The following is a 27,677-nucleotide window of genomic DNA, read 5'->3' as shown; positions in this document are numbered from 1 at the left end:
GTTATCCGACAAAATGAATTACGCATAATAAGAGTTGCGATGACATGGAGGCCATTACGAGAAAATGGTAAACAGCGACATCTTAGTACAACTTGGCGCCACACTTTCGAGGAGGTCCTCTGAGCAGGTGGGAAGAGGCTTCAGACATGAAAGATTTTTGTGAAAGCAGCGCCGAACGACGCGGGAGGATCTAAGTCAGTAAGAATAGCACATAAGGTTTTTGAAATAAAATCTTTAATAGCAGGATAATGCAATGTAGATACCTCAGAATATGCATTTTGTTAGCATTCAATACCGGATAGGCCCTATAGTGCTTGGCGGCAGGGCTCTGCCCAATTTTTCCCCTAACTCCAGGAAGAACCTATTGTAGGGTACAATAAACGACATCCAAAAGAATGAAGGGTCAGAATGTAATAAAATTGAATTATGTACACACACACAAACATATACACACACATATATAAAAAATCCTCCCAAGCCCCTTTTCCCGGGAAAAAAATCCTTGCTACGCCCATGACTCAAAGGATACACTTTCTCCAAGTTTAGAAACTCAATCCATCATTCACCCCGCCGGAAGTCACGTGTCATCAGACAAATGTTGACGTCGTTAGAAACATGATAAATTCATAGAAAGTTGATTCGACATCATATGAAGTACGAGCTCGTGAAATCTGGGTGATAATTATTCTCTTCGTTTTTTGTTTGTTTGTTTGTTTGTTTTGTTTTTGTGTGCTCATTTTTATTTTATTTTTTATATCCCAGTTTAGATCCTCCCGTGGAGCCCCATGAAAAAATAATCCCTAGCCACATAATAGTTCATCAAGATTTGTTTATTTGGAAAGTAAGCCAACACGGCTTTGATAATTTGATTTGATTCGGTTTTTTTCTCTTTCTTGTGCAGTTTGCGTCATTTTTCTTTTTTTTTTTCCCTTCTTGTTGGGAGAGGGAGTGGGCTGTTAGGAAGGAAGAGCGGAAGTTTGCTTTATCGTCTGTGAATTTCAATTAGATTCTCAGTGAACTCCTCTCAGTTCTAACTTAATTCTACAAATCAACATTGAGGTTGTGGACAGGAGTGAAAGAGGTCAATAGAATATTCAGAAATTATGTCAATGATGTTGCCAGAATGTTTAGTAAAAAAAAAAAAAAAGCAAGATATATGGAAGCTTATGCAGAGACGGTACTTTTGAGAGTCTAGCCTTTCATTCAAAAATAATAATAATAAAGGTCCTACAAAGAAGTGTACATTAAAACTATCTACTAAGGAACTACTTCTTGGTACCTATAACGAAGAGTCCTTAATTAGTACGGCAGTCAAATCTCAAAGTCATCGTACTTATGTATTTAGCTCTATCTTTTGACTTTTACCGAGCAGATGTCGCTGATGTTACGAGATAGGTCTATTGTTATGAGTCGTTATCCTAAAAGGAAGAGTTTTGGCTTCCTCCGGCAGTATTATGTTCATTCCGCCAGTCAATCCTTTTCATGATAATTATAATAATAAATATATTAATTTATTATACATAAATCGACTGAATATCCTTTTGAATCTGTGACAGAGAAACACCAGAAAATGTCTGCGATGAATGCAGCCTAAATGCGATATTATTTCTGATGTGTTTCACTTTGACAACACTACGTGCTCGTAGTTAACTACGAGATTTAAAACTTTAGAGTCGAAGTTATTTTCTAAAACTAATATGTCCACATAAAAATGCTGTCTGCTACCCTTTCTGACGACATCCCATGTGACGTCACCACTTCTTATTTAGATCTTCAACTTCATTCAATTTGGCCACATTATATCTGATTAATTAGCTAGGAAGCTTTTTAACATTAAAATATATCGTATTTTATACATACAAAATTGCGACCGCCATCGACATCGTATTCAGTTTCTATTCTAAAAATATCTGTTTAGTTTTATTTTTTTTTTACTTTCAGATTATTTGAGACTCACCCGGAAGTGCAAAATGTCTTCATGCCGTTCAGAGGTCAGAGCCAAGAGACCCTGCGCGAGAGTGCCCAGCTCAAGTCGCATGCCCTCAGGGTGATGGGAACCGTGGACAAGTGCATCAGTCGCTTTCAAGAGCCCGACAAGGTCAAGGAGATGCTGCACGAGCTCGGGGCGCGTCACGTGATCTACAATGCCAAGGTTGATTATATGGACGTAAGTAGATGTCACGGAGGGTCACAAAGCTTTTTTTTTAAGGACTTATTGTCCAACGATATGAACTAGAATTTACTAGAACTAAGGAAAAGTTTCTTTAAAGCGTGTTCCTTGACTGAAACGTGCAGATAATAATCAGAGTTACAGATACATTGAAGACAATCAGCCCAAAATGTTGTTATTAATAGATCAAGAAAAGTTGGGACACACATGAGGCCAAGACTTATAGGAATGAGACACACATCAGGCCAAGACTTTAGGGATTTGCAAAGGTCCGACCATTCAGTCCTCAGGTTTCATGGCAGTGAGTTTACACCAGAGATGGCGAGTCTCTTAGCAATAACAACTGAACCACTGCCGGGTATTTAAATCATAGGCATCCTTTATCTTATATTACTGTAATAAGAACTAAAGGAACACTGAAGAGTAACCTAAAACAAGGCTTTATTAAACTAGAACGACACATGAACTGACGAAAGAGACTTGGACAGTAGCACACTAAATCAATGTTGTGAACACATTCTCACGACGTTACACAAACATAAACAAATAGTAACTATTTCACCACATTCACCCCGCCTAGAATTAAAATAGCAAGTATAGTAATATAGTAGGCCATTAGCATAAATAAAAAAAGAATGCCAGTGCATGTAATACAATAGATCAATAAACAGTGTCGAAATATTAATTTCTCTTGTAAACATTAATAAATGGTGATACAAAGAAACCTAAAAACCAGTATCTGTTGTATGACTTATAAACAATTACTAGTTTCTGTTTTAAGTATTAACAAATAGTGTAGTAAGTAGACATGTACGTAAGTAAGTGAAAAGTAAACTCTAGTATCAGTAGCAAGAGATAAACAATGCCAGTTTATGTAGAACATAAGTAGAGCAATAGAGGAACAACTCTAGACTCTATAGTTCGGTCTGCTTCTTCTCTCTCTTAAGTTGTAACGGGGTTGACTATCCTGTTCTACAGTTTGGGAGTCACTAGTGAGTTCCTGAGCGTCAAGTGGGGTATTTTCAAGAGGAAGCGCTCGGAGGTCCTCAGGGCCTACCAGGGGTTCTTTCCTTTCTTGTATCACCGTAGGGGTGTTGGCTGGTACTTCCGTGTTTTGAGTTTCTGGAGGATATTCATTATCCTCACTCTGAGGGAAGAACGAAGGTTCACTTGTTGTTGGGGATGGGGAGGGGGTGGGAGCCAAGCGTCTTAGAGAGACCGTCTCCTCTTTACCGCTGGGCAACCGTACGACGGCATATTGGGGGTTACACATCAGCAATTCGACTTCCTCCGAGAGAGGATCATACTTTGAAGATCGGTTCTCTCTTCTCAGCAACACTCGACCTGGGCTAGATAGCCAAGTGGGGATAGATATCCCGAAGGAGGATTTCCGGTTGAACCGGAAAACTCTCTCATGTGGAGTTACGTTTGTTGCCGTAGATTGTAATGATCTAATCGAGTATAGGGCCTGGTTCAAGACAAGCTCCCATCTTGAGATCGGGAGATCGAGGTCTTTCAGTGCTAAAGTAACAGCGTTCCATAGAGTTTTGTTTAGTCGTTCAATTTGTCCGTTGCCTGAAGGATTAAAAGCTGTTGTTCTACTTGTAGCTATTCCCCTCTCGTGCAGAAAGGATTGCACCTCCCTCGACATAAAGGACGTACCTCTGTCAGAATGGACGTACTCTGGCATCCCAACTAAGGAAAACAGCTGATTTAAACACTTTATGACAGTAGATGAGGACATATCGGGACATGGGTAGGCAAATGGGAAGCGTGAGTACTCATCCACCATTGTTAATAAGTATTTGTTGTGAGTAGCAGATGGGAGTGGCCCCTTAAAATCAATGCTTACTCTCTGAAATGGTTGGGTAGCCTTGATGAGGGTGCCTGAAAACTGTTTGAAGAATCTAGGCTTCAGTTCAGCGCAAGTTTTACATTGGGTTACCACTTTGCGGACGTCCTCGCAGGAAAAAGGTAAGTTCTTAGTCCGAACGAAATGGAGGAGTCTCGTGACCCCTGGGTGACAGAGGTTGTTGTGTAACAGTTTGAGGTCTTCTCCAGTCATTGCTGACGCAAAGTGGTTCCTTGAAAAGGTATCCGCCGCAGCGTTTTGTTTCCCGGGTCGATATACGACGTCATATTGGAAACAACTAAGCTCCAGTCGCCATCTTTGAATCTTTTCGTTTTTGATCTTGCCCTTGTTCTGCTGGTCAAACATAAAAGACACTGAGCGTTGATCTGTAACCAATGTGAAGGGTCTACTGATAAGGTAATGTTGCCATTTTCTCAGGGCTTCTACGATAGCGTATGCTTCCTTTTCCACTGCTGAGTGTCTGCGTTCACTATTTGTGAGTGTTCTTGAAAAGAAGGCGACAGGACGGCCGTCTTGATTAAGAGTGGCGGCAATCGCGATGTCAGAGGCATCTGTTTCGACTGTTAGTGGTCGATTGTAGTCTATCGTCGACACAGCAGCGTTTTCAAGTTCGTGTTTTAGCTGTTTAAAAGCTTGTTGTACTTGTTCAGGGGGAGGAAAGGCTTTGTTGTTCACCAATAAATGGATCTTGTTGGAGAAATTAGGGATCCATTGAGAATAATAGGACAGTAGTCCAATCACCCGCTTTTGTGATTTCATGTCTTGTGGTGGAGGTAGGTTTCTCAATGAATGAAATCTTTCGGGGTCTGGTCTTAATTGCCCTTGTGAGATTTCGTAGCCTAGGAGGCATACTTTATTAGTCGCAATAGCACTTTTATCATTGTTGAAGGTGATACCGTACTTTTTAGCGGCATTGAGAAATCTCTGTAGATTCTGGTCGTGGCTAATGGAGTCAAGTCCGCAGATGGTAACGTTATCCACGTAAGCGAACGTGTCCTGTAGCCCTGCCTCCTCAATTATTGTGTTGATCGTCCTTTGAAATGCGGCGACTCCGTTTGTCACTCCAAAAGGAATGCGGCAAAACTGATAAAGCTTTCCGCCAGCCTCGAACGCCGTGTACTGCTTTTCATCATCCCTGATAGGTATCTGGTGGTAAGCGCTTTTGAGGTCAAATGTACTGTACATTGAGTATTTAGATATTTCCTGCACCAGTTCATCAACTTTTGGCACGGGATACGCGTCGAGGTAAGTGAATCGATTGATGGTTTGGCTATAGTCGATAACCATTCTCTTTTTGTGCCTTTCATTCGTTGTTACAATTATCTGGGCTCGCCACGGGGACGTGGAAGGCTCAATAATTTTGTCAGATAGAAGTCTCTTGATTTCAGTTTGAATGAATTTGGAGTCAGGCATAGAATATTTTCTAGATTTAGTGGCTATGGGATGGCAGTTAGGAGCCAGATTAGCGAAGAGGCGAGGGGCTTCAACTCGTGCAGCTTTCAGCGTACAGACCTGGAGAGTGCTTCGTTTTCCTTCAAATGGGATCATCAGTTTTTCATGCTGGCTGATGAAATCTAGCCCTAAGATTACATCAGATACTAGTTCATCTAGTAGTGAGAGCTTAACACTTTCATATTGTTCATCTTTGTACTTTATTTTAGCGAAAATATGGCCGTGAGTAGTGCGAGAAAGATGTGTAGAGGCCATGTAGATTCTGTTTCTGGACGTTTCTAATTTCCATTAGTACCTTTTAGCAATTGAAGAAGATATATAACTTTCACTGCTCCCCGTATCTACGAGAGCCTTCAATGGTACTCCATTGACGAGTATTGAAATAGTAGATTTAGTAAGACCGGACGCTGGTGTCGATGCCCAGGAAGATCCAACGGTTGCAGTCCGAGACGTCTCATCATCTGCTTTCACTATGGCTGAGGTTATAGATTTGAGTGTCTGTCTGGTCGATCTACAGACTTTCTGGAAATGGCCCCTCTTACCGCACAGGTTGCATGTAGCGTCACGGGCCGGACATCTAAAGCGTTGATGTGGGCTGTTTCCACAAAAGAAACATCTTTTACTAGTCGCCGCACTCACCTCGTGTTCTACTTTTGTCGTTGGAGAAACACTCTCCTCGTCGGCGCTAGCTCCACAGGGAGTTTCAGAGTGGATGTTATACGCCATGGCATGGTTATGGGCATATTCAAGTTGTCTTGCCTCTTCATAGGCGCACTGTAGAGTTAGAGTAGATTTCTCTAAGAGTCGCAGCCTTATGCTGTTTGAAGCCAGTCCAGTAATGAAGGCGTCTCTTACGAAGATATCTCTGTGTTCTTCAGCGGTGACAGCTTTGAAGTCACAGTCTTTGGCCATACTTTTAAGCTTAAGTAGGAAGGAGTCAACGGTTTGTCCGTTCTCTTGTCGACAAAGAGTTATCATGTGCCGTGCAAAAATTTCGCTTTTAGGCTTCACGTAGACATTTTGTAGCACTTTGATTGATTCATCGAACGTGGTACACTCACTTATGTACTGAAATACGCTCGAAGAAACGTAGTTTTCCAGTAATTTCTTTTTGTCAATCTCGCAGTGAGAGACTGAGGAGATGAAATTCTCAAATGTTCTGAGCCAGTGCAGCCACTTCTCGGCAGCCGATGGCGAGCTAGGCTCTATGTCCAGCTCTTTTGGCCTAAATAGACGTTCCATTTGTATTACTACTTTTACTTACAGACTGAGAATAGTGTTGAACGAAAATCCAAAAAAGATACGTGAGGCACATAGATCCATGGAATTGAAAATTTCTAGTTTAATAAATTGTAATAAGAAATAAAGGAACACTGAAGATTAACCTAAAACAAGGCTTTATTAAACTAGAACGACACATGAACTGACGAAAGAGACTTGGACAGTAGCACACTAAATCAATGTTGTGAACACATTCTCACGACGTTACACAAACATAAACAAATAGTAACTATTTCACCACAATTACATAAGGAAAATGGACTAGAATACAAGACTGACGTATGCGATTAACAACATTATAAAAAGAGCATCAAAAATCACACGCCCAACACGACCATACTGAAACAAAAATGTCTAAGAAAAAAATAGGAAAAAACTTTGGCAGACAACAGCCACCCGGTCCATCATTACTACGTCAAGTCGTCGCGAAGTGGGCGACTTCTGTCAATCAAAACTAGAACCGAGCGGTACAAAAACTCGTTCGTTCCTTACTCGGTCAGACTATATCAACGCCACTCGTTGATCAGGAAACATGGAAAGGACCAAGATGCCTGTGTGTAGTCGCTCAATGAACTCTTTATGCTGTGTCTGTTCTATTTATGTATATGTTTCAGTTATGTTGTCTGTATATGAGAAAAGAGTCCTTGTAATCACAACAAATGTCCATAAGGATCAATGAAGCAGTCTTAACCTTAGTCTTTATCCATTGGAAATGTCAAATACAGTTCAACGAGTTTTCAAACTTGACCAATTCCTCGTGACAAACTTTCAGGTGCAGACGTTGAAACATGTCCCTAGCAGGATTGAATCTGATCTTTGAAAAGTTTCTTATTGATATTGATAAAATTAGGACCTAGTAGTGAAACGCTTGGCTTTGAAACCAGAGGGTCTGGATTTGAGCCCCAGTACAAACTAAAGTCAAATTAGAATTTCTATTAGTACTTTCGGTTTGGAGGCTTGTCAGACATTCCTTTGAAGGTGGGCGTGTTGCATGCCGCCAAGCATTTCATGTGCCAGTAGCGCTGCCAACAATCTCTTACAGATTAAGGGCTGGCTTCATTTATTATTGATAAATGAAATTTAAACTGTAACCAAGTTGAATCATGTATTGCAGAAATGTATATTTGAAATTGTCAACACCAAGAAGGAATAAAGTGTGGAGATGAGTCAGAAATAGATGTTAGGCATTGGTGTAGCTGGGGGAAGTTTTGGGGTTCAAACCCAGCCGAAATGAAATCCACTCAGACCCCCGGCGGGGCGGGGGGTGGAATTTTGTGACTGATTTTTTGCTTTAATTGTGTTTATTTTAGGTGAGATTTTACTTTTAAACCACCACTTGCCCCAGCGCAGTCAAGAGGGAGTTTGAGTTTAAAACCCAGTGTGGGTATTGACGTTAACACCCAATCTTTTATATAACAAAAAAATAATGCAATCGACAGTCACCAAATACCATGAGCGTAGCCAAGGGGACTTTGAGTGTTCAAGTGGCTATCTATACGAGTGTTCAATTTGCTATCTATTCGAGTGTTCAACTTGCTATCTTTTCGAGTGTTCAAGTTGCTATCTATTCAAGTGTTCAAGATGCTATCTATTTGAGTGTTTATTTTAAAACAATACTCTTAAAAGTTTATATAAAAGACTAATGCGCTAATAATTTTTGGACATTATATTTCAAAAATGGGGGGGGGGGGGAATAAATGGTAAATTTGAATATACGTTGTGAATGCGATATAGATTTGTGTTTGTGTGATTAGGAAAAATATTATATGGGGTTAATTCTGATACATACTGCCTACAGCAGGCTACATTACAGCCATAAAGGTCTTTTTATTTTACAATACTTCTCATTAGTTTGCAAAATGTGCATGATTAGACGGACACTAGATGTATATCATATCATGATATGGTCATCCAACTGTGGGCTGATGGTAATGCCAGGGCCGATTGTGACACCAGTAATAATGTTCTTGATTATATATCTTGGTTTTTGTTTTTTGTTTTCTGCTTAAGCTCTTTTCGGTTTATCCTTTGGCGTATCGCGTTCCCTAATTATCATAGTCGATTTTTATCTATTGCAAATTCTTGAGGTAAATATCACATGACACTGAGAATCAAATAGCCAATGGTCAATCAGTCTTTTTTCAAGAGGAAATCAAAGGGAAGTAAGAGAAGAACAATTTAGTTATTTAATCCAGAGAGTTATTATGTTACAACACTTTATAATCAGAACTATAAATAATTGGACTGTCGATACAAATAAAACACATCGATACTAAATATAACATATCGATACTAAACCACACAATGAAACATGAAGAAAACTTCAATTATTTTTTTTTTAAATAACAAGCTTTGCATCTCAAATTTTAAACAGACATTACAAACTCAAAAAGTTAAGAAGACTTTACAGACACCAGCAATGGGGCAGATTGAGCAGACATGACAGTAGGGGCGTAACTAGGGATTTGGGAGCCCGGGGGGATTGACCTCTTTGGGGGCCCTTGCATTTTGACATTCGACATATGACATGGGATAATGTACGCAAAAATATATAAGCCCCAAATCAAATTGGTTCAGTATATCAGTAAACTTAACAAAAAGTAATCAAGACTCTTTTAATGAATAATACCTTTGTTTATTAGTTAAATAATGCACAAGTGACAAATCTAAATTGATATCGCTTCACGTCGTGTATTCTGTGCAGCAAAGACATCTATAACATCAACTACATCGATACTTTCTAGTATTTGTGACTTCACTGACATTAAAGTCACGATAAGCCTTTCTTGTGTCATTGTGCTCCTGAGATAGCTTTTGAAGAATTTGAGCTTTGAGAATGATCTCTCACATGACGTAATGGAAGTGACCTGAGTTCGCAGTATTCAGAGGAGGTTGCAAAGTCTGAGCACAAGTAATTCCCATATGAAGCCTGTTTCCTCAATATGTCTATTGGAGATTGTATTACTGGTTTGTTGATGAAAAGTGCTCGTGCATCAATGACATCATTGAAAAAGCGATTTGCCATTTATTTCATCATACAAACATTAAAAGTAGCACAGTTTGTCATAAGCAGGTCTTCATCTAACAGGTGTCTTGGTTCAAGAAGAAACCCAAAGGTATCCATTTTCTTTCCAGCCTTTGAAATCTGTCCAGCACTTCTGTCGCAACACGTTTGAATTGCAGTTCTATTGACAGTCCTACATTAGAACTCAACTTCCCATCAAGTCTTTTCTTTGTTCTGGTTGTTTTGATTACAGGGAATCCATAGTATTCACTACCTTCTTTTGCTTTTTCGATGGATTGGGTTTTTGTCAGTTGCTCATCATTTTGCAGAAAGCATGAAAGGGTACTAATTTCTTTATCAGCTTCCCGTATTTGCAGTCCAGACTTCTGAACTATATTAATTGGGCGCAAGAGCTTTGACCAGAATTCAAGATAGGCAAAAAATTCTCAATTTTCCACCGCATGAAGAAGATTCTGTGCTAATATTATATGGTATTACGTCATTGTTGGTTGTTTATGTTTTCTGCGCAAGCAAAAGGATTCAGAGCATACAAAAGTGGGAAAGATCCATATCTCGTTATGATCGAGTATAGAAATACTCCGATAAGTGGACTGCCGTATTCACCATCACAACTGCTGACGAGTAGAAGACTCAGGGAATCATTCCAACTGATCCCAAACTATTGAAACCATCGGTAGCTGAAAATGCAGAGACATTACTCAACGAACGACAGATGAAAAGCAAAGTGAACTACAATGCAAAAGCAAGACTACCTAAAGATTATTCTGTCGGAGAGTTCGTCTATGTCAAACATGGCAGAAAGCAGTTGTCATAAAAAAAACATTCAGCACCCAGATTTTACATCATAAAGACACACGGAAAAACATACAGAAGAAATCAACGCTTTTTGAATAAGAGTTTCGATGAAGACATCTCTGGGTACTATGATACCGATGGAGACAATGAACTGCAAACTGTTGGAACAAACGAAACAGACAGTTATAGACCAACGTCTAGAGAACTTGTTGTGCCAGTCAAGACAACCAGAAGTGGACGAATTGTTAAAGTTCCTAGTAAACAGGGCCGGCCTTAGGCCACTGCAGCCTATGCGGTCGCAGTGGGCCCCCACTCTTTCATAGGACCCGCGCTAATTCTAAGTGTACATTATTAAATTAAACCATTATAACGTATATAAAATTACAGGGTTTTCTCGACCTCCTGATTTTCCAGGGCCTCCAGGAAATCTCATGAAAAGGCAAAATATACGATAAAGTCCTGAACTTTTTTTGAATTTATTCAAATCTCCTGAAGAATAGACGAAATTGACATTTTGGCGTGCCTATAAATAAAAAGTGGCATTGCGAGCTTTCATTTGATAAAAATTTATTGCAAAGACGAAAGTAGGCCTATTTTCTAATTCAAAAAAAAATAATATTGACATTATGCTCATCCCTACCCAGACTAGGCCCCGCACGATCCGTTTCGCATAGGGCCCCGCAAATGCTAGCTAGGGCCGGCCCTGCTAGTAGATATCACTCTTAAGAACTTTAAAAGGAAAGGTGTGATAATAACTTCAAAAGGAAGGATGAGCTAATATTATATGATATAACGTCATTGTTTGTTGTTTATGTTTTGTGCGAAAGCAAAAGGATTAGATGGAAATAAAAATAGAGTTTCCATTGGATTGAGGAAAGATGAATAGATGGGTAATAACTCGAGTGTGAAGTTTAATTCTGAAATTATAGACGCCGAACCCGAATAATGGACTATTCTAGCATATTGAGAATAACTTTTGGATCTGTTATACTCGATTCTGTAAATTTAGCTTCATGGTTAATTAGTGTAGAAATAAAATACTCGCCATTTAGATCTATTATTAGTAAAGGTAACAAGATACTTGGAATTCGCTGTATATCATCCAATTTTATTCGTAGCAACAAAGTTTAAAATGTAAAACTAACTTTAAAAAAAACTTTGATATCTGTGGGGAAAAATATTTTTAAAATGTCAACAAAGTCAACGTACTGATAGACCTAGATATAGGTGATATATATAGGTCTTTGTGATACATTTAATCCATAAATGTTGAAAAAAAAAAGACACCCGTTGACACTATTTGTCAATCAAATATATTAATTTATATATTTACAAATAAATTTCGGACACCCATTTGGTGGGGGCCCGGGGGATTTTAAAATTCTCCCCCCTCCCCCCCCCCCCTTAGTTACGCCACTGCATGACAGACTCCAAAAGTAAAGCTGAGTAAGCAGACAAGACAGACTCAAAATGGGAGTGATCTTTTTAAGACCATGGTATACATTTGACAAGGTCCTATTAGAAGATGAAACGAGGTCTTACTTAAGATATTCTAATTTTTAAAAGATTGGTTATTATGTCATTTTAATAATATTCCGACGTGCACACATTGCACAATAGGTAGCGGCGGCCCTGCACACAGTTCTCTTCCACCATGTCCTCGTACATTCATCTTTCTGAAACTGGTAGAGTTCAGCCATGTTCACATTAGGCTCTAGGCCAGCAAAAGCGAACAAGAGCTCCCTCTCACCGGCCTGATTGAACAGTATGTTCTGTCTGGCGGAGAGTCTTGCGAATATCTGTTTTAGTTTTGACGCTGTCATTTCCAGTGACACGGTCACTGCGGACTAGAGACACTGCAGGACACCGGGAACCTCCGCCATATTCCTATTCTATACCAGGCTAACCGTGCGGGACACGTCATTTATGAAACGACTTCTTGAGGAACAGCGCCTGGATTGTTGACAAGGTTGTGGGAGGTCTTTTACGACCCGGCACAGTGCAATGAGGAAATTCTCGCACCCCCTTAGGCATTCCCACGGGAGTCTTGTTTCGGTACCCGTTTGGCCTAATCGTTTCCTCCTACGATCGTTTCCACTCGGGCACCACTATAAGGCAGGGTAGCATGCCTGGGCATCCATTCATCTTGTGTTCCTTCTAGTGCACTAGTGCGTAGTGACAGAGCCACAGCAGGACAGGGGGATTCCACTAACCTCTCTCCGTCTGTCTGGGAGGAGTCTTTGACACGCTCTCTCTCCCACTTCCTATTCTCGGATCAAGTTTCAAGTTCACACAATTATTTATAGTCAAAGACAATACAAGAATGAATAAAAAAAAAACAACCAATTAATTAGTGGTAATTAATTAACTGTGTTTATATAGAAAAAGGGGAGGTAAAACCTTGGAATAATGAGATATAGCAGTGATGTTGTGGTGTTATTTTTTTTATAAAAGTTTTTAAAGTATTTTAATTGTGTACATTTCAATGATGTGCTAGTTCATGTCTTGACCGAGTGAAGGACTGTGTGAGCTACTGACCTCATGAGTGAAGGACTTTGTGAGCTACTGACCTCATGAGTGAAGGAATGTGTGAGCTACTGACCTCATGAGTGAAGGACTGTGTGAGCTACTGACCTCATGAATGAAGGACTGTGTGAGCTACTGACCTCATGAGTGAAGGACTGTGTGAGCTAATGACCTCATGAGTGAAGGACTGTGTGAGCTACTGACCTCATGAATGAAGGACTGTGTGAGCTACTGACCTCATGAATGAAGGACTGTGTGAGCTACTGACCTCATGAGTGAAGGAATGTGTGAGTTACTGACCTTTTGAGTGAATGATTGTAATGAGTTACTGACCTTATAAGTGTTTGACTAAGTGTTTAATTTTTGCTTACCTTTGCTTTTGTGCAGCCATTAGGGCTCAGTCACTCACACGGTCATTCCATCATTTGCTCATTTGGCGAGACCTAAACCAGCACTTATTACTAAAAGGTCAACTCCTTTTTTTTTATCCGACAATCCCTAGAGATACCAGATGGAAGATCTACCAACGGGCGCCATGGAATCTAATTTACCACGTCTAAGAGTATTAGGTTTTTTAACAGACTTGTCTACTCTAGTCAGTGGTTAGAAGTGAAACATTCTCCCACATCCTTTCCATACGTTTTCAAGTCTTCTTTTTAAAACACTGCCCAGTTAGACTGTGGGAGAATAGTGCAATAGTTTCTGTCTTCCGGTGCTGCTATATGCATTCCCGTCACGTGACCCAATCACTAAACAGGAGAAATTCTTTCTTCAAGCTCTGATAAACGATGCAGTCAGGGGAAAATAATTTCAATAGGATTGGTAAATATTTCACTTGCAACTTTTGAAGTTGTTCCCCTCTATTTTCCACACACACGTGTAATGTGTGTGTATGTGTGAAAGTGTCAGAGGGTAAGAAAGAGTAATGTGAAACGAATAAAGAAAGAGAGAGCAACAGAGTGTGATGGAAGACATCCATTACGTATCTGTTCAGTGCAGTGACTCTACTCCTTAGAACTACTAGTGCCTTCTTCTTACCCTTTGAAAGGAGAGGATTCTGAGTTCGTCTAGATTTTTAATTCTAGATCTAGAAGAAAGACAACTCATACATGGATAATGTTGACTTGAAGGCACTTGCTAGAGATCGTTGGAGTTTGTGTTATCCTGGAATAATAATGTGACTTGGAACGTGACTCCATGGATCTACATCTATTAAATAATGTGACTTTGGACGTGACTCCATGGATTTGCATCTATTGAAGAATGTAACTTTGGACGTGACTCCATGGATTTGCATCTATTGAAGAATGTAACTTTGGACGTGACTCCATGGATTTACATCTATTGAATAATGTGACTTGTGACGTGACTCCATAGATCTAAGTCTATTCAATTCTGTTCTGAATTGAAAGTTTCAGAGTTCCTTTAAAAAATGAAGATTATTAAATCTTCATCTTAGCGCAGACCTTCAGCAGGATGGCAGGGGATGCAACGGGCAGGGTTTGAACCGGAGACCATCGAAAATCTAGACGACAATCATACGACCAGGCAGTCGTACGTTAGTCGTGTATGGGTTGGACATCGTCTAATTAGTGCCACTAATGCAATGAGATATGGGATCAAATAAATAAGTTAAGAAAAACTGAGTTGTTGTTTTTTTGCGCTATTCTATTGCACAAGCTGTTGTTTTGGTATTTAAGATTTTTTGTTATGATTTTACTCCATCGAAACGAGGTCATTGATAATTTTTTCTCATTGCATTATTTGTTTGTTTAATTTTTTTCTTTTATTTTCTTCACAGCTTATAGGACCACAGTTTATTTGGGCCATTGAACCTGTTCTAGGAGACCGCTGGACACCGGAAGTTGAACAGGCCTGGTCTGACCTCTTCAAGTTCGTCAGCTACATCATGAAAGACGCCATGAATTTTTGACCCTCACGAGACGCGTGCCGGTTCTTGATTTTATTTTACCATGACGTCTCTAGATAAAAATGAAAAGAAGTGCCTACTGAATACAAAAATACACTTTGAGGTAATTGGGGATCTATTCCGGTGATAGAAAAGTCTTTTTTAGTTTCAAACGAATATTAAATAATATAATGTCGCGACAGTAATTGATATGACCGTAATCGATACCTAATAAGTTCTGAAGGGAGACTTTTGTTCATTATTGATTGGCATTGTCATAGGACACGCTGTATGAGAGATATTGACTTTCATTTAGAGATAAATTAATCTAAATCTAATGATAACGATTTAACACTAAAATATCGCGAAACAAGATTACAAAGAGCGTTTGTTATCACACAAACTCATAGGCGGCCCCCACCAGATCCAAAGGAGAAATTGGCTTTTCAATATCTTTTCCAGTTTTTCTATCTAAATGGGATAGACAGATAACTAAAACTGCATGAGCCACTGTGTAATTGGTTTTGGACCTTAAACAAGAAAAAACATATTTTAAAAAATATATTCTTAAAAAAGACTATACCTCCATTCATGGGCGTAGCCAGGATTTTTTTTTCCGGGGTTTTTGTTTTTTTTTCCGCCCCGCCCCCCCCCCCCGAGAAAAAAAAATGTATATGTATGTATTTGTGTACATAATCTTTATTACATTCTGACTCTTCATTCTTTAGGAAGACTTTTATTGTGCCCTAGAATAGGTTCTTTCTGGAGTTAGTGGGAAAATTGTAGACTCCCCGCCATTGCCAGGAAGGGGGTCTCGCTCCCCCAGCGCGGGGCGGAGACCTGCCGGCAATCAATATTTCTGGTATTGAAAAACAACAAAATGCATATTCTGAGGTATCTACTGTGCATTTTCCTGCTATTAAAAAGTTTTATTTTGAAAATGTGCTATTCTTACTGACTTAGACCCTCCCGCGCCTTTTGGCGCATTTGCCGTCAAGCTGTTTCCACAACAATCTGTCACTGGTAATGTCTGAAGCCTCTTCCCACCTGCTCTGAGAACCTCCATGAATGTGTGGCGCTATTTTGTACTAGGATATCATCGCAACTCTTATTATGCGTAATTCATTTTGTCGAACATATCCCGCAAACCTCATGCGACGCTCTATCACAATCTTACTAAGGGGTCGACTCCCAGTTCGGCATAGGATTTCCTTGATTTAGACCCGATCTCTATAACTGACTCCTAAAATCTGTCTTAGCCATCTTTGTTGGGCCACATTTAGTGTTTTTCAATTTCGGCAGATGACTATTCACTGCACTTTATTAATGGAGCCCCGCCACTAGTAGAAATGTGTAACCTATCTTGAATACGCTCTTGGAATTAGGTGACTGTAGTTTGCTTTAGATTTTATATCGAAAAGGGAAGTTTTATCGTCAAAATCATCTGTTGGGGTTTTTTAACTAAAAAATCTCTGGATTTTTAGCATCAAACACCTCTAAAGGGGGTTTAAACTCAAAACCCCTTTCGGCAACGTTCATAGCATTTTGAGTGCGTAATTTTTTTTACATTGAAGATGTTTTTTTTAGCTTCAAACCCCGCTGGCGGGGGGTTTAAACTCAAAACCCATTTGGCTACGCTCATAGATTTAGAGTGTGTAATTTGCTTTTTTTTATATTGAAGAGGTATTTTTTAGCTTCAAACTCCACTGGAGGGGAGTTTAAACTCAAAACCCCTTTGACTATACTCACAGAACTTTGAGTGTATAATTTGCTTTGTTTTTATTATCAAAGAGGCAATTTTTACCTTCAAACCCCGCTGAAGGGGTTTAAACTGGAAACTGAGTGAAAACCCATTTAGCTACGCTAATAACATTTTGAGTGCGTAATTTGCTTTTTTTTATATTGAAGAGGTCTTTTTTAGCTTCAAACCCTACTGAAGAGGGGAGGGGGTTAAACTCAAAACCTTTTTGTTTGTTTCAAAACGGGTATCGAACCCGTGAGTTTAACACTGCCCGCTACTTGAACGAACGATGTTACTGATTCAGGCATACCAGAAGAAACAAATTATTTATTGGTGACTTCTTTAAGTATAGACTTAAGATCTAGAATCTAGACGTCAATCTATATTAGAGTCAGGCACGTAGAAGTATAAGCAAAGCTTAGATAATCTATAAATAAACTTCGCACAGCTAGTTAACTAACAACTCAGTTATCCGTACACAACGCTAGGCCTTTAAATCTTCGAAGACGATGCTCAGAATTGTCCTGAATTGATTAAACCCTGCCTTACGTTCGGAATTCCCGAACGCGATAGTTCTTGCAAAACCGATGTTGGCTCTAGACCTCAAGCCAAATTAAAATGTATTTATTTTTTATTTTGAAAAATTATAATGGTCGAACTAAAGTTTTCCCAATGTGGCCAACGGGCTAAAAATTCTTTTTCTCAGCGATATACATGAACTGTTAAATTACTAGGAAAATCGTTAGAGCCGTTTTTGAGATGCAGGTTCAGGGTCCATGGAGTTCTGACTTGAATAGAGGTATTGTATAAAAGAATTTCTCCGCTTCAACTAGGAAACATTTGTTTTCTATTGCTTTTTTTTTTTTTTTTTGTACAGCGCAACATTCGTGCTTATAGCAATGCTCCATTTTTTAAATTTTATTTTTATTTGTGTGTGTGTGTGTGGACCAGTGGAGGACAAGGTTTCCGTGCTGCCTTGACCACAGTAAATAGATCTCTCTCTCTCTCTCTCTCTCTAGATTCTGCTCAAGTCGGGGTTCGAATAATAGATGATGGGGAAGAAAGTGAACAACTTTGGTCAAAATGAAACATTCGCATTATTGAGACTATTATTGTTACTAGATAAAATGCTTTTAATATCAAATGGTTCACTGACTTTGATTTACTAGATGGCGAGGTAGTTAATACTAATTGCATGTATTTTTTGTTAACATCAGAGTATTACTGATTTATTCATATATATACCAGGTTAATGCAGATGGTCTTACAAGATTTTTATTGCTAGAGAAAGTTAATTAATTCTATTGACTATTGAGGTTTGTGTGATAAACAAATTGTCTTTGATGACGAATCATATATGAACCAGTTGTAGGCCTATAGGAAATGTCAGTCGTAGAAACTCTTTACAATGTAATTGAAATAAGATCCACAGCTTCTTCTATTAAATATTTTCAAACAGATGTCAGTGTGAACATTTTGTTTTTATTTTTAATAAAAGCGTGGTCTAGAGGCTAAGTACGCTTGAACTTGGCTTGGCTACCTATGAAGAGGGCTTTAGGTTCCACACCCTACTCGAGCAGAGTTGTGTTTACCGAGCACCAATAGGCAGCACGGAAAAACCTTTTCCTAGATACCCCCTCCCCCCCCCCCCCCCCACTGGTCCACAACTGAGATTGGACCATAGCGCTCTGACCATGCTATAAGCATGAAAGTAGCGCTATATAAAGCTATAATAATAATAAAAATAATAATTTTGTTTGGTTTGTTATAATTAATAAGTGTTTCGTTTAAAGTCTCACCAAATCAATGGATGAAATTTCGTAACATTTAATAAGGCATTAGTGTCATGTGACTGTGTCTCCTTACTCACATTCGACCAATGTCAATGTAATAACGTTGGTTTAAAAGTTCATTTTTGAATCGAGTCAGCTTAAGCATAATATTTGCATTAGATCTCTTGTAGTTGTTGTTGTTGTGGAATGTTTTGAAGAATTCAATTTTTTTTTCTATTAATGAACATCTCAACATGAATGACCACGTCATGTGATTTCTATATGCGCCCGTAAAAATCTTGAAAATGTTTTTCCCTTTAACTTTCAGTGTGTGAGTATTGATCATGTGCTCATAAAAAGTGTTGCTAATTTTTTGTTGTTGTTGTTGCTATTTTATCCTTAATGGGAGTTGTTAAATTTGAACATTGAATGCGTTATCTGTAATGAGCTTTTGTTTTTTTAAAAAGTAAAAATTATTTCTTAAAGAGAATGTTTGTATTAGAAAGATTTTTCTTTACTGACAAGCAGAATAACGCCAGCTGGGACAGTGATATGTCCTTATTATTAGGCTGTGCGCACCATTAATAAACAGTATTACATGTTTAATAGAAGATCCGCTGGCACTCTGGCAGTACAACAAAACTTGCGGTGACCTCGTAAACTCTAAATTATTGTATCTATTGTCTTCTTGAAGGAAGTTGTCCTATAGCGTAATTTGTAAGAACGACTGACCCACAGGGGTCGCCCATGAGTTTGTATGCAACACAAGCTTCCTTTATTATGTTTTTTTTTAGTTAATAGATTGAAGTGACTACTATTGCAATGTTAAAGTAGGTCAGTATGTCACATCTGATTTTTTAAATGATTATTTTGAGCTTATTGTTCAAGTTACGCTTGTAATGTTTGATTGAAACTGGGGTATAAATGTACATTTTGACAATGGAGTCTGTTTATTCTGCTTCATTCATTTAATAATAATGTGACCAAATCCATTTAATACTCAACAACCCCCTCCCCAAAAAAGGGTGCGGAAGGGGTTAAAGGGAGTTATTTATATATTCCACCATTTTATTTTAATCAAGGACCGTCCAGGTTGAAAGGTATAAAGCTCAGCTTCTGAACCGAGGAGTCTCGGGTTAGAATCTCAATGAAGGCTTGACTTTGAATTTCATAGAAACAGATTTCTTTTACGTCATTCAATAGCAGAGGCGTAGTTAACAAAACGTGTTTTAACAGGGGAAAGAAACTCTAGTGGCGCCCCCCCCCCCCCCCATTTTCCATGAACATCACATAGAAATATAGGTTTATAAATAAAAAGTATTTACAAATAATATAATACAAATAACCTTAGAATGTATTCCCTAATTAAATATCTACAATTATTTTTAATCGTTATTTTTAGGCGCCGCGCCCTGAGGGTGGCGCCCGAGGCTTTGTGCCCCCCCCCCCCACTACGTCTTTGTTCAATAGCAGCCAAATGTAATAGATTCAAATGAATGTATTTGTAACACCAACGATTATTTTATTTTGTTCATGCGCTAGTGATAAGTAATACAAATAGCTGACACAAATTGAACCCAAAAAAATATATCATTTCAAGTCTAACCCACATGTTATGGTGTTCAGTGAAATACGCAGCGTGGATGTAGATTTAGATACCGCTAGGTCGAAGGAAGTTATTGAATGACAATTGTAATCGGCATTACTTAATAGAAATTACCTATAGACCTACGGGGGCGTGGCGGTCATTAAAACCTGGGATTTTTAGGGCATTAACTGTAATGAGTATCTGACTTACTTAGGGGAAGTAAAGGCAGTTTCTGGTTGTGCTGGCTACATGACACCTTCGTGGACTGTCGACCATAGAAACAGATGAGCTGCACATCCTCCATAGATCGCAAGCTCTGATCCTTTACTTTAATATAGAAGCCTATGCTGCCTGGATCACGACTAGATACTCGTATTCAACAGATCTGTTTCCTTGTTCACATTTCAGTGGTATTGATGCCCTCGTCTAGCTTCGAATTCTAATGATCAGTTATTTATGTGTATGTACTGATAGGCCTATGTGTCAATGTGTGTGTAAAGAATATTAACTACTGGCGGATCCACATCTATTCAGAGGAAGGTACGTTTTTAAAACCCGGGTGTGGGGGTCGTTTTTAAAACCCGGTTACCCTTACCCGGTGTGTTTTTATAAGTATGGGTGTATTGTTCTAGTTCACCAGCTTTTAGACACATATGTCAATCAAAGGTCAGACCTTGTTAAAGTGTTTATTAACAGAATATTCTAGAATGTCGTCTTATGGTGATCAGAGTGTCTTTGATGACCCCAGTAGTAATGGGATCACTCGTTTAGTTGTCAAAATACAAATGTTCCTCAATGTTTTCACTTCGTTGTACATTTTGTGGACTGAAAACTTGTCTCCCTTTGTTATCATTGTGTACCATTTCAAGTAAGTGAATTAAATATCTGATGAACTTGCTCAACCGGAAGTTGTTTTGTTGAAATGTGTGTGAGTGTATATACACTTATGTTATGAAGCTATATACCTTTCTTGATGTGACATTACTGCGTATAATGAAGGTAATAAATGGACAAAATAAAAATCATTTCTGCTGAAACCTAGCACTAGGTTAGTAAATACGCATGTCTGTTTCATTTCTGATTGGTTGGACCAAGACAAAGAGAAACCAAAGCACTTTAAAGGGGAGGTCATTAAGAGCAGTGCTATGAGGAACAAAGCTGTAAGTAAATAAAGATGCATTTCTGAGAAACACAGCTGTATTTAGAGCTGTTAAAAAGAAACTGTTTTCACTATCTACCAAGCTAGTCCACTCATACACTATGTATACACAATTGTAATATAGGAAACTTAGGTCCAGTGCTGACTAGAAACTTAGGTCCAATACTGGCTACAGTCATATGAAACTTGGGTCCAGTACTGGCTGTTATAATATAAAACTTAGGTCCAATACTGGCTACAGTAATATGAAACTTGGGTCCAGTACTGGCTGTTATAATATAAAACTGAAGTCCAGTACTGGCTGTTATAATATAAAACTGAAGTCCAGTACTGGCTGTTATAATATAAAACTGAAGTCCAGTACTGGCTACTGTAATATGAAACATGAAACATGTCCAGGTTTTCAAAAAACACTTGATAACATGAAACAAGCATTTTATTGTCCTAATAAAATGACATGACAAGATATCTAGTTAAGAAATGAGCACCTCAGTCAAACAATCAATTAGAAATTCTAGCATTTACTCTTTAAGAGTTATTCATGCAAATAATTTTACATAAAAGCTGAATTGTTAGTTCCCCTTCCACTAAAAGCCTTCAACTACAGTTTAGTATTTGACAATAGTATGCTAGTTAGTAGTTCAATTATACTTGATAAGTCAAATATAAGTCATTCTAAAAAGTATTAGGGTATTTAGCCTTAAATACTGGTTTCATTATGAAATATTACAATGTGCCAGATAATATAATGTTTTCACACAAATAAATTATAAAATACTCGGACATAAAAACCCTCTTATTTGCACACCACATAATAGCATCACTGACTTATTGGCAAGACAGTTGAAAGATTTAATCCAAAAAGTATTTTCAATTTAACCATCTAACTGCTTAACAGAATGATTTCATTTATTAACAAGCTGACATAATCTTTTGGGATGCAGTTTGATTGCAGTGAAAGTAGTTAAGTCAAGTGTCTGGATAACAAATGTGCTAGTGAACCAATCTGGATGTAGGTCAGTGCTTCATGCCCACCTTCCCTCAGTGGGCTTGCTATCATTTAAAAACATTATTTGCCAAACGTAGGCTAAAAATCTGGCTTCTCTGCAGCAGAATTGAGCAAACAGGCAAACAGTTGAAAACACACTATGTTTTTTTACTGAAGTGATGAAAATAACATGCTATGATTTCTGCACCTACTGCAAGATATTTAATGAGCTTCTGGGGTGAATCAAGAGTGTCAGAATGTCCAAATTGTGTCTTTATGTAAGGAGATAAAGGCCTAGACAGTTGTATAAACATTACACACATAGGTTATGACAAACATTCTACAAAATTGCATAGCTCTATTTAATGGATAGACCAAGCTGCTTATAGAATGTAACAACGCTGCATAAAATATTTAAGAATAAAACAAACATGTACATTGAAACAATAATGACATCCACTTTCATTTACCCTCAAAGTTATGCACAAAATATTTCAAACAAACAGTAGCACCTTCCATGTTTTACTCTGGCTGCATACTCAGATATCTAGTCAACAGTGAAATAGAAGGAAAACAATGATGTTATTACTTGGTGAATGTTGATTCATACATACATTTTCTCACACTAAATAGCTTGCACTGAATGTAAATACACACACACAAACCTCTTACTTAGAGTGTTGGTGCTAATGAAGTTAACACACAATATTACAACCAAATATTGAAATTATGCAGAGAATGTGCCTACTAGATTATGTGATTCTCTAGCTGCAAGATTTGTTAGTGGGAGAGTCTAGCTTTTAAAAATAATTATCTATCTTCAAATGCTTTGAAAAAGTTTTTCCCTTTTGTTTGTTTTTGCTTGAGGGTAGTGGGATGATCCATTAATCACAGAAAGTTATATCCCTTTGGAGGTGGGATAAACTTAGTGAACTTCATATAGAGAGCAGTCTCTCCAGGCCCCACAACTTCTTCACTGATGTCCAGGAGCTCAGTGGACTAGACACTTAAGTCAACAATACCATGCTTTGAATAGAATATTAACACCCACTACTGGCTACTGATAAGTTCCACTATACAACTAATTATCTTGCTTCCCCTAGGGCAGGTCAAGAGGTCCATGTCTGGCTGTGAGATTTTGTCTGACAAGAGTTGATCCAGCTCATACCTAAGATCTCTAACCAATTCAGCCACCTGTGAACAAGTTGTAGAATTTTCTGTATTCAGCATTAAAAATATTTAAAAAAAAACAATGTAAAAAGCCCTCTTTTCCAGAAATTTCCAGGCTACCTACCTACATTCTAAACTATTTTTGTTTTTGGAAATTACAACAATAATTCTTTCTGCTTTTTTTTTGTTTGTCATTCTGTCAAGTAGTTATGCCTACAGTACTAGTGAAGAGTATGTTGTGCCTACAGCATTAGTCAAGACTATGTTATGCCTACAACACTAGTCAAGACTATGACAATGGTAATAAATACATATGAATTCAAAATAAAATTCATTTTTAAGTTATTTGTAAAATAAATGACGAACTCCTCCAAAACAAGATTATTTTGTTTCTGTTATTAGCCAGAAAATTATCACAACCATTTTGTTTTCCTTCAAAAGGTTAAAACTATTACTAAAGAAAAAATTGTCTTCAATATACAATAAAATCCTTTTAGCAAGTGTCCAACTATGTTAGCCAGTATATGTTTTGATCATATTACAATAGGTTTAGTCACTAAAACTAAGATGAATTGGAAGTATACATCATCATAGTTTAAGGAACATACTTCTACAATATAATTGAAACATTGCCACCCCTCTATGCACAGTGTAGGATTATTTTAAAAGTTTATCTAAAAAGACCCATTTCAAGGTGCATAGCCCATTCTCTTATAATTATAACTCCTAATGTAATTTAATATTTGATGCAATCTACATATAAAAGTTTAGCTCAAACAAAACTTTGCAGTCAGTCTAGATATAAAAGTTTATTTCAAAACTTTTAACTCGTCGACTTCTAAACAAGCTGACTTATTACAAAAAGGTTTATGCTAACCAACCTGTGTTGAAGAAGCTTTGAACTGAATCCAACCATCATCAATGGACAGAATGAAGTGACCCTGATAGAGATCCATGGATATCCCACCACCACCAAACAGAAGCAGTGGATACACAGAGACCATAGAGCAGTCTCGGATGTAAACCTAGAACCAATTCAAGATATATATGATTTGACGCTATTTTATGCAGTATATAGGTTACAGCAGCTCCTTTGAAAGAAAAAGACAATGGCTCATGAGTTTATTTTGATTCATGAAGGAACATTTTTAATTGATAAGATAAAATACTTCTAGACATTTCAATATCTGCTGCCAAAATGGCATGGGTCAACCTTGAGTTATTTTATACTAATGTCACAAATCATGCAGCCAAGCACATCAGGCATTACTAATAACATGGATGTCATGTCATGTGTCATTATTATTCAGAAACTGAGAAATTTTTCTATTAAATTTTGTCAAAAGAAATTCTGACTCATATAAATAAACAAGAGTTAAGAAACTTTACTTTCCCAACATTCACTTTCAAAGCATCTGCCAGAAGACAGAGATTGAATGATACGAAAGAAGATAGAGATTGAATGATATGAAAGAAATTGAATGATATGAAAGAAGATAGAGATTGAATGATATGAAAGAAGAGAGAGGTTTAATGATATGAAAGAAGATAGAGATTGAATGATATGAAAGAAATTGAATGATATGAAAGAAGATAGAGATTGAATGATATGAAAGAAGATAGAGATTGAATGATATGAAAGAAGAGAGAGGTTTAATGATATGAAAGGAGAGAGAGATTGAATGATACGAAAGAAGATAGAGATTGAATAATACGAAAGAAGATAGAGATTGAATGATAGGAAAGAAGATAGAGATTGAATGATATGAAAGAAGATAGAGATTGAATGATACGAAAGAAGATAGAGATTGAATGATATGAAAGAAGAGAGAGATTGAATGATACGAAAGAAGATAGAGATTGAATGATACGAAAGAAGATAGAGATTGAATGATATGAAAGAAGAGAGAGATTGAATGATATGAAAGGAGAGAGAGATTGAATGATATGAAAGAAGATAGAGATTGAATGATATGAAAGAAATTAAATGATATGAAAGGAGATAGAGATTGAATGATATGAAAGGAGACAGAGATTGAATGATATGAAAAAAATTGAATGATATGAAAGAAGAGAGAGATTGAATGATATGAAAGGAGAGAGAGATTGAATGATACGAAAGAAGATAGAGATTGAATGATATGAAAGAAATTAAATGATATGAAAGGAGATAGAGATTGAATGATATGAAAGGAGACAGAGATTGAATGATATGAAAAAAATTGAATGATATGAAAGGAGATAGAGATTGAATGATATGAAAGAAGAGAGAGATTGAATGATATGAAAGGAGAGAGAGATTGAATGATATGAAAGAAGATAGAGATGAATGATACGAAAGATGATAGAGATTGAATGATATGAAAGAAGATAGAGATTGAATGATATGAAAGGAGAGAGAGATTGAATGATATGAAAGGAGAGAGAGATTGAATGATATGAAAGGAGAGAGAGATTGAATGATATGAAAGGAGAGAGAGATTAAATGATATGAAAGGAGAGAGAGATTAAATGATATGAAAGGAGAGAGAGATTGAATGATATGAAAGGAGAGAGAGATTAAATGATATGAAAGGAGAGAGAGATTGAATGATATGAAAGGAGAGAGAGATTAAATGATATGAAAGAAGAGAGAGATTGAATGATATGAAAGGAGAGAGAGATTAAATGATATGAAAGAAGAGAGAGATTGAATGATATGAAAGGAGAGAGAGATTGAATGATATGAAAGGAGAGAGAGAGATTGAATGATATGAAAGAAGAGAGAGATTGAATGATATGAAAGGAGAGAGAGATTGAATGATATGAAAGGAGAGAGAGAGATTGAATGATATGAAAGGTGATAGGGATTGAATGATACGAAAGAAGATAGAGATTGAATGATATGAAAGGAGACAGAGATTGAATGATATGAAAGGAGATAGAAATTGAATGATATGAAAGGAGAGAGAGATTGAATGATATGAAAGGAGAGAGAGAGATTGAATGATATGAAAGGTGATAGGGATTGAATGATACGAAAGAAGATAGAGATTGAATGATATGAAAGGAGACAGAGATTGAATGATATGAAAGGAGAGAGAGAGATTGAATGATATGAAAGAAGAGAGAGAGATTGAATGATATGAAAGGAGAGAGAGAGATTGAATGATATGAAAGAAGAGAGAGATTGAATGATACGAAAGAAGATAGAGATGAATGATATGAAAGAAGATAGAGATTGAATGATATGAAAGAAGAGAGAGATTAAATGATATGAAAGGAGAGAGAGATTGAATGATACGAAAGAAGATAGAGATTGAATGATACGAAAGAAGATAGAGATTGAATGATATGAAAGAAGAGAGAGATTGAATGATATGAAAGGAGAAAGAGATTGAATGATATGAAAGGAGAAAGAGATTGAATGATATGAAAGGAGAGATTGAATGATATGAAAGAAATTGAATGATATGAAAGGAGAGAGAGAGATTGAATGATATGAAAGAAGAGAGAGATTGAATGATACGAAAGAAGATAGAGATGAATGATATGAAAGAAGATAGAGATTGAATGATATTGTTGTAACCCTGCCTTGCACCAGTGCTTGAGGTGCGCACTAGCGCACTAGTGAACGTAAACAGGAAGAGACTAGAACGGAGATAATAACATTGCATCAGGGATTGTGAAGAGTCTGAATGTTTGGAAACTAAGAAGCCAGCTTTTGGTGCTGCCTGAAGGTTGTAGAAGGGACCTGGAGCGAAGCGGGGAAGGCTGTCGTTGGTCCACATTCGGGTTGCTGTCTAAAGGACTGGTAAATTAGTAGAAAGACTCTGAGGAAGCTGAAGGATGCTATGTGTTTGTCCTAGTGAATAAACACCTGTATTTATTTCCTGTTACACTGTGTTGAGTTGCATGCCTATTCGTTGAGTGCCTAACCTAGAGTTACAACAATATGAAAGAAGATAGAGATTGAATGATATGAAAGAAGAGAGAGATTGAATGATACGAAAGAAGATAGAGATTGAATGATACGAAAGAAGAGAGAGATTGAATGATATGAAAGAAGAGAGAGATTGAATGATATGAAAGAAGAGAGAGATTGAATGATACGAAAGAAGATAGAGATGAATGATATGAAAGAAGATAGAGATTGAATGATATGAAAGAAGAGAGAGATTAAATGATATGAAAGGAGAGAGAGATTGAATGATACGAAAGAAGATAGAGATTGAATGATACGAAAGAA

General features: G+C 37.5%; 2 protein-coding genes across 3 annotated transcripts in view; one reads left to right on the top strand and one right to left on the bottom strand.

The window, feature by feature from the left end:
* The window catches only part of LOC129925302 (neuroglobin-like), a 123,880-nt gene extending 108,249 nt beyond the window's left edge, over positions 1-15,631 (top strand). The window contains exons 3-4 of the mRNA XM_056024847.1: positions 1,942-2,167; positions 14,924-15,631. Of these exons, the coding sequence (XP_055880822.1) occupies positions 1,942-2,167; positions 14,924-15,055 (358 nt within the window). The 3' untranslated portion in view covers positions 15,056-15,631. The remainder of the gene's footprint in view (positions 1-1,941; positions 2,168-14,923) is intronic.
* Positions 15,632-21,709: 6,078 nt separating this feature from the next.
* The window catches only part of LOC106056978 (putative ATP-dependent RNA helicase DHX57), a 34,561-nt gene continuing 28,593 nt past the window's right edge, over positions 21,710-27,677 (bottom strand). For both annotated transcript variants that reach the window (XM_056024845.1, XM_056024846.1), the window contains exons 28-29: positions 24,331-24,474; positions 21,710-23,473 (exon numbers count right to left, since the gene is read on the bottom strand). In XM_056024845.1, the coding sequence (XP_055880820.1) occupies positions 23,330-23,473; positions 24,331-24,474 (288 nt within the window). In that variant the 3' untranslated portion in view covers positions 21,710-23,329. The remainder of the gene's footprint in view (positions 23,474-24,330; positions 24,475-27,677) is intronic.

The sequence above is a fragment of the Biomphalaria glabrata genome, chromosome 3, assembly GCF_947242115.1.
Source record: "Biomphalaria glabrata chromosome 3, xgBioGlab47.1, whole genome shotgun sequence".
Lineage (NCBI taxonomy): Eukaryota > Metazoa > Mollusca > Gastropoda > Planorbidae > Biomphalaria > Biomphalaria glabrata.
Note: the sequence above shows the minus strand (reverse complement) of the source record. Positions and strands in the feature narration are given on the sequence as shown.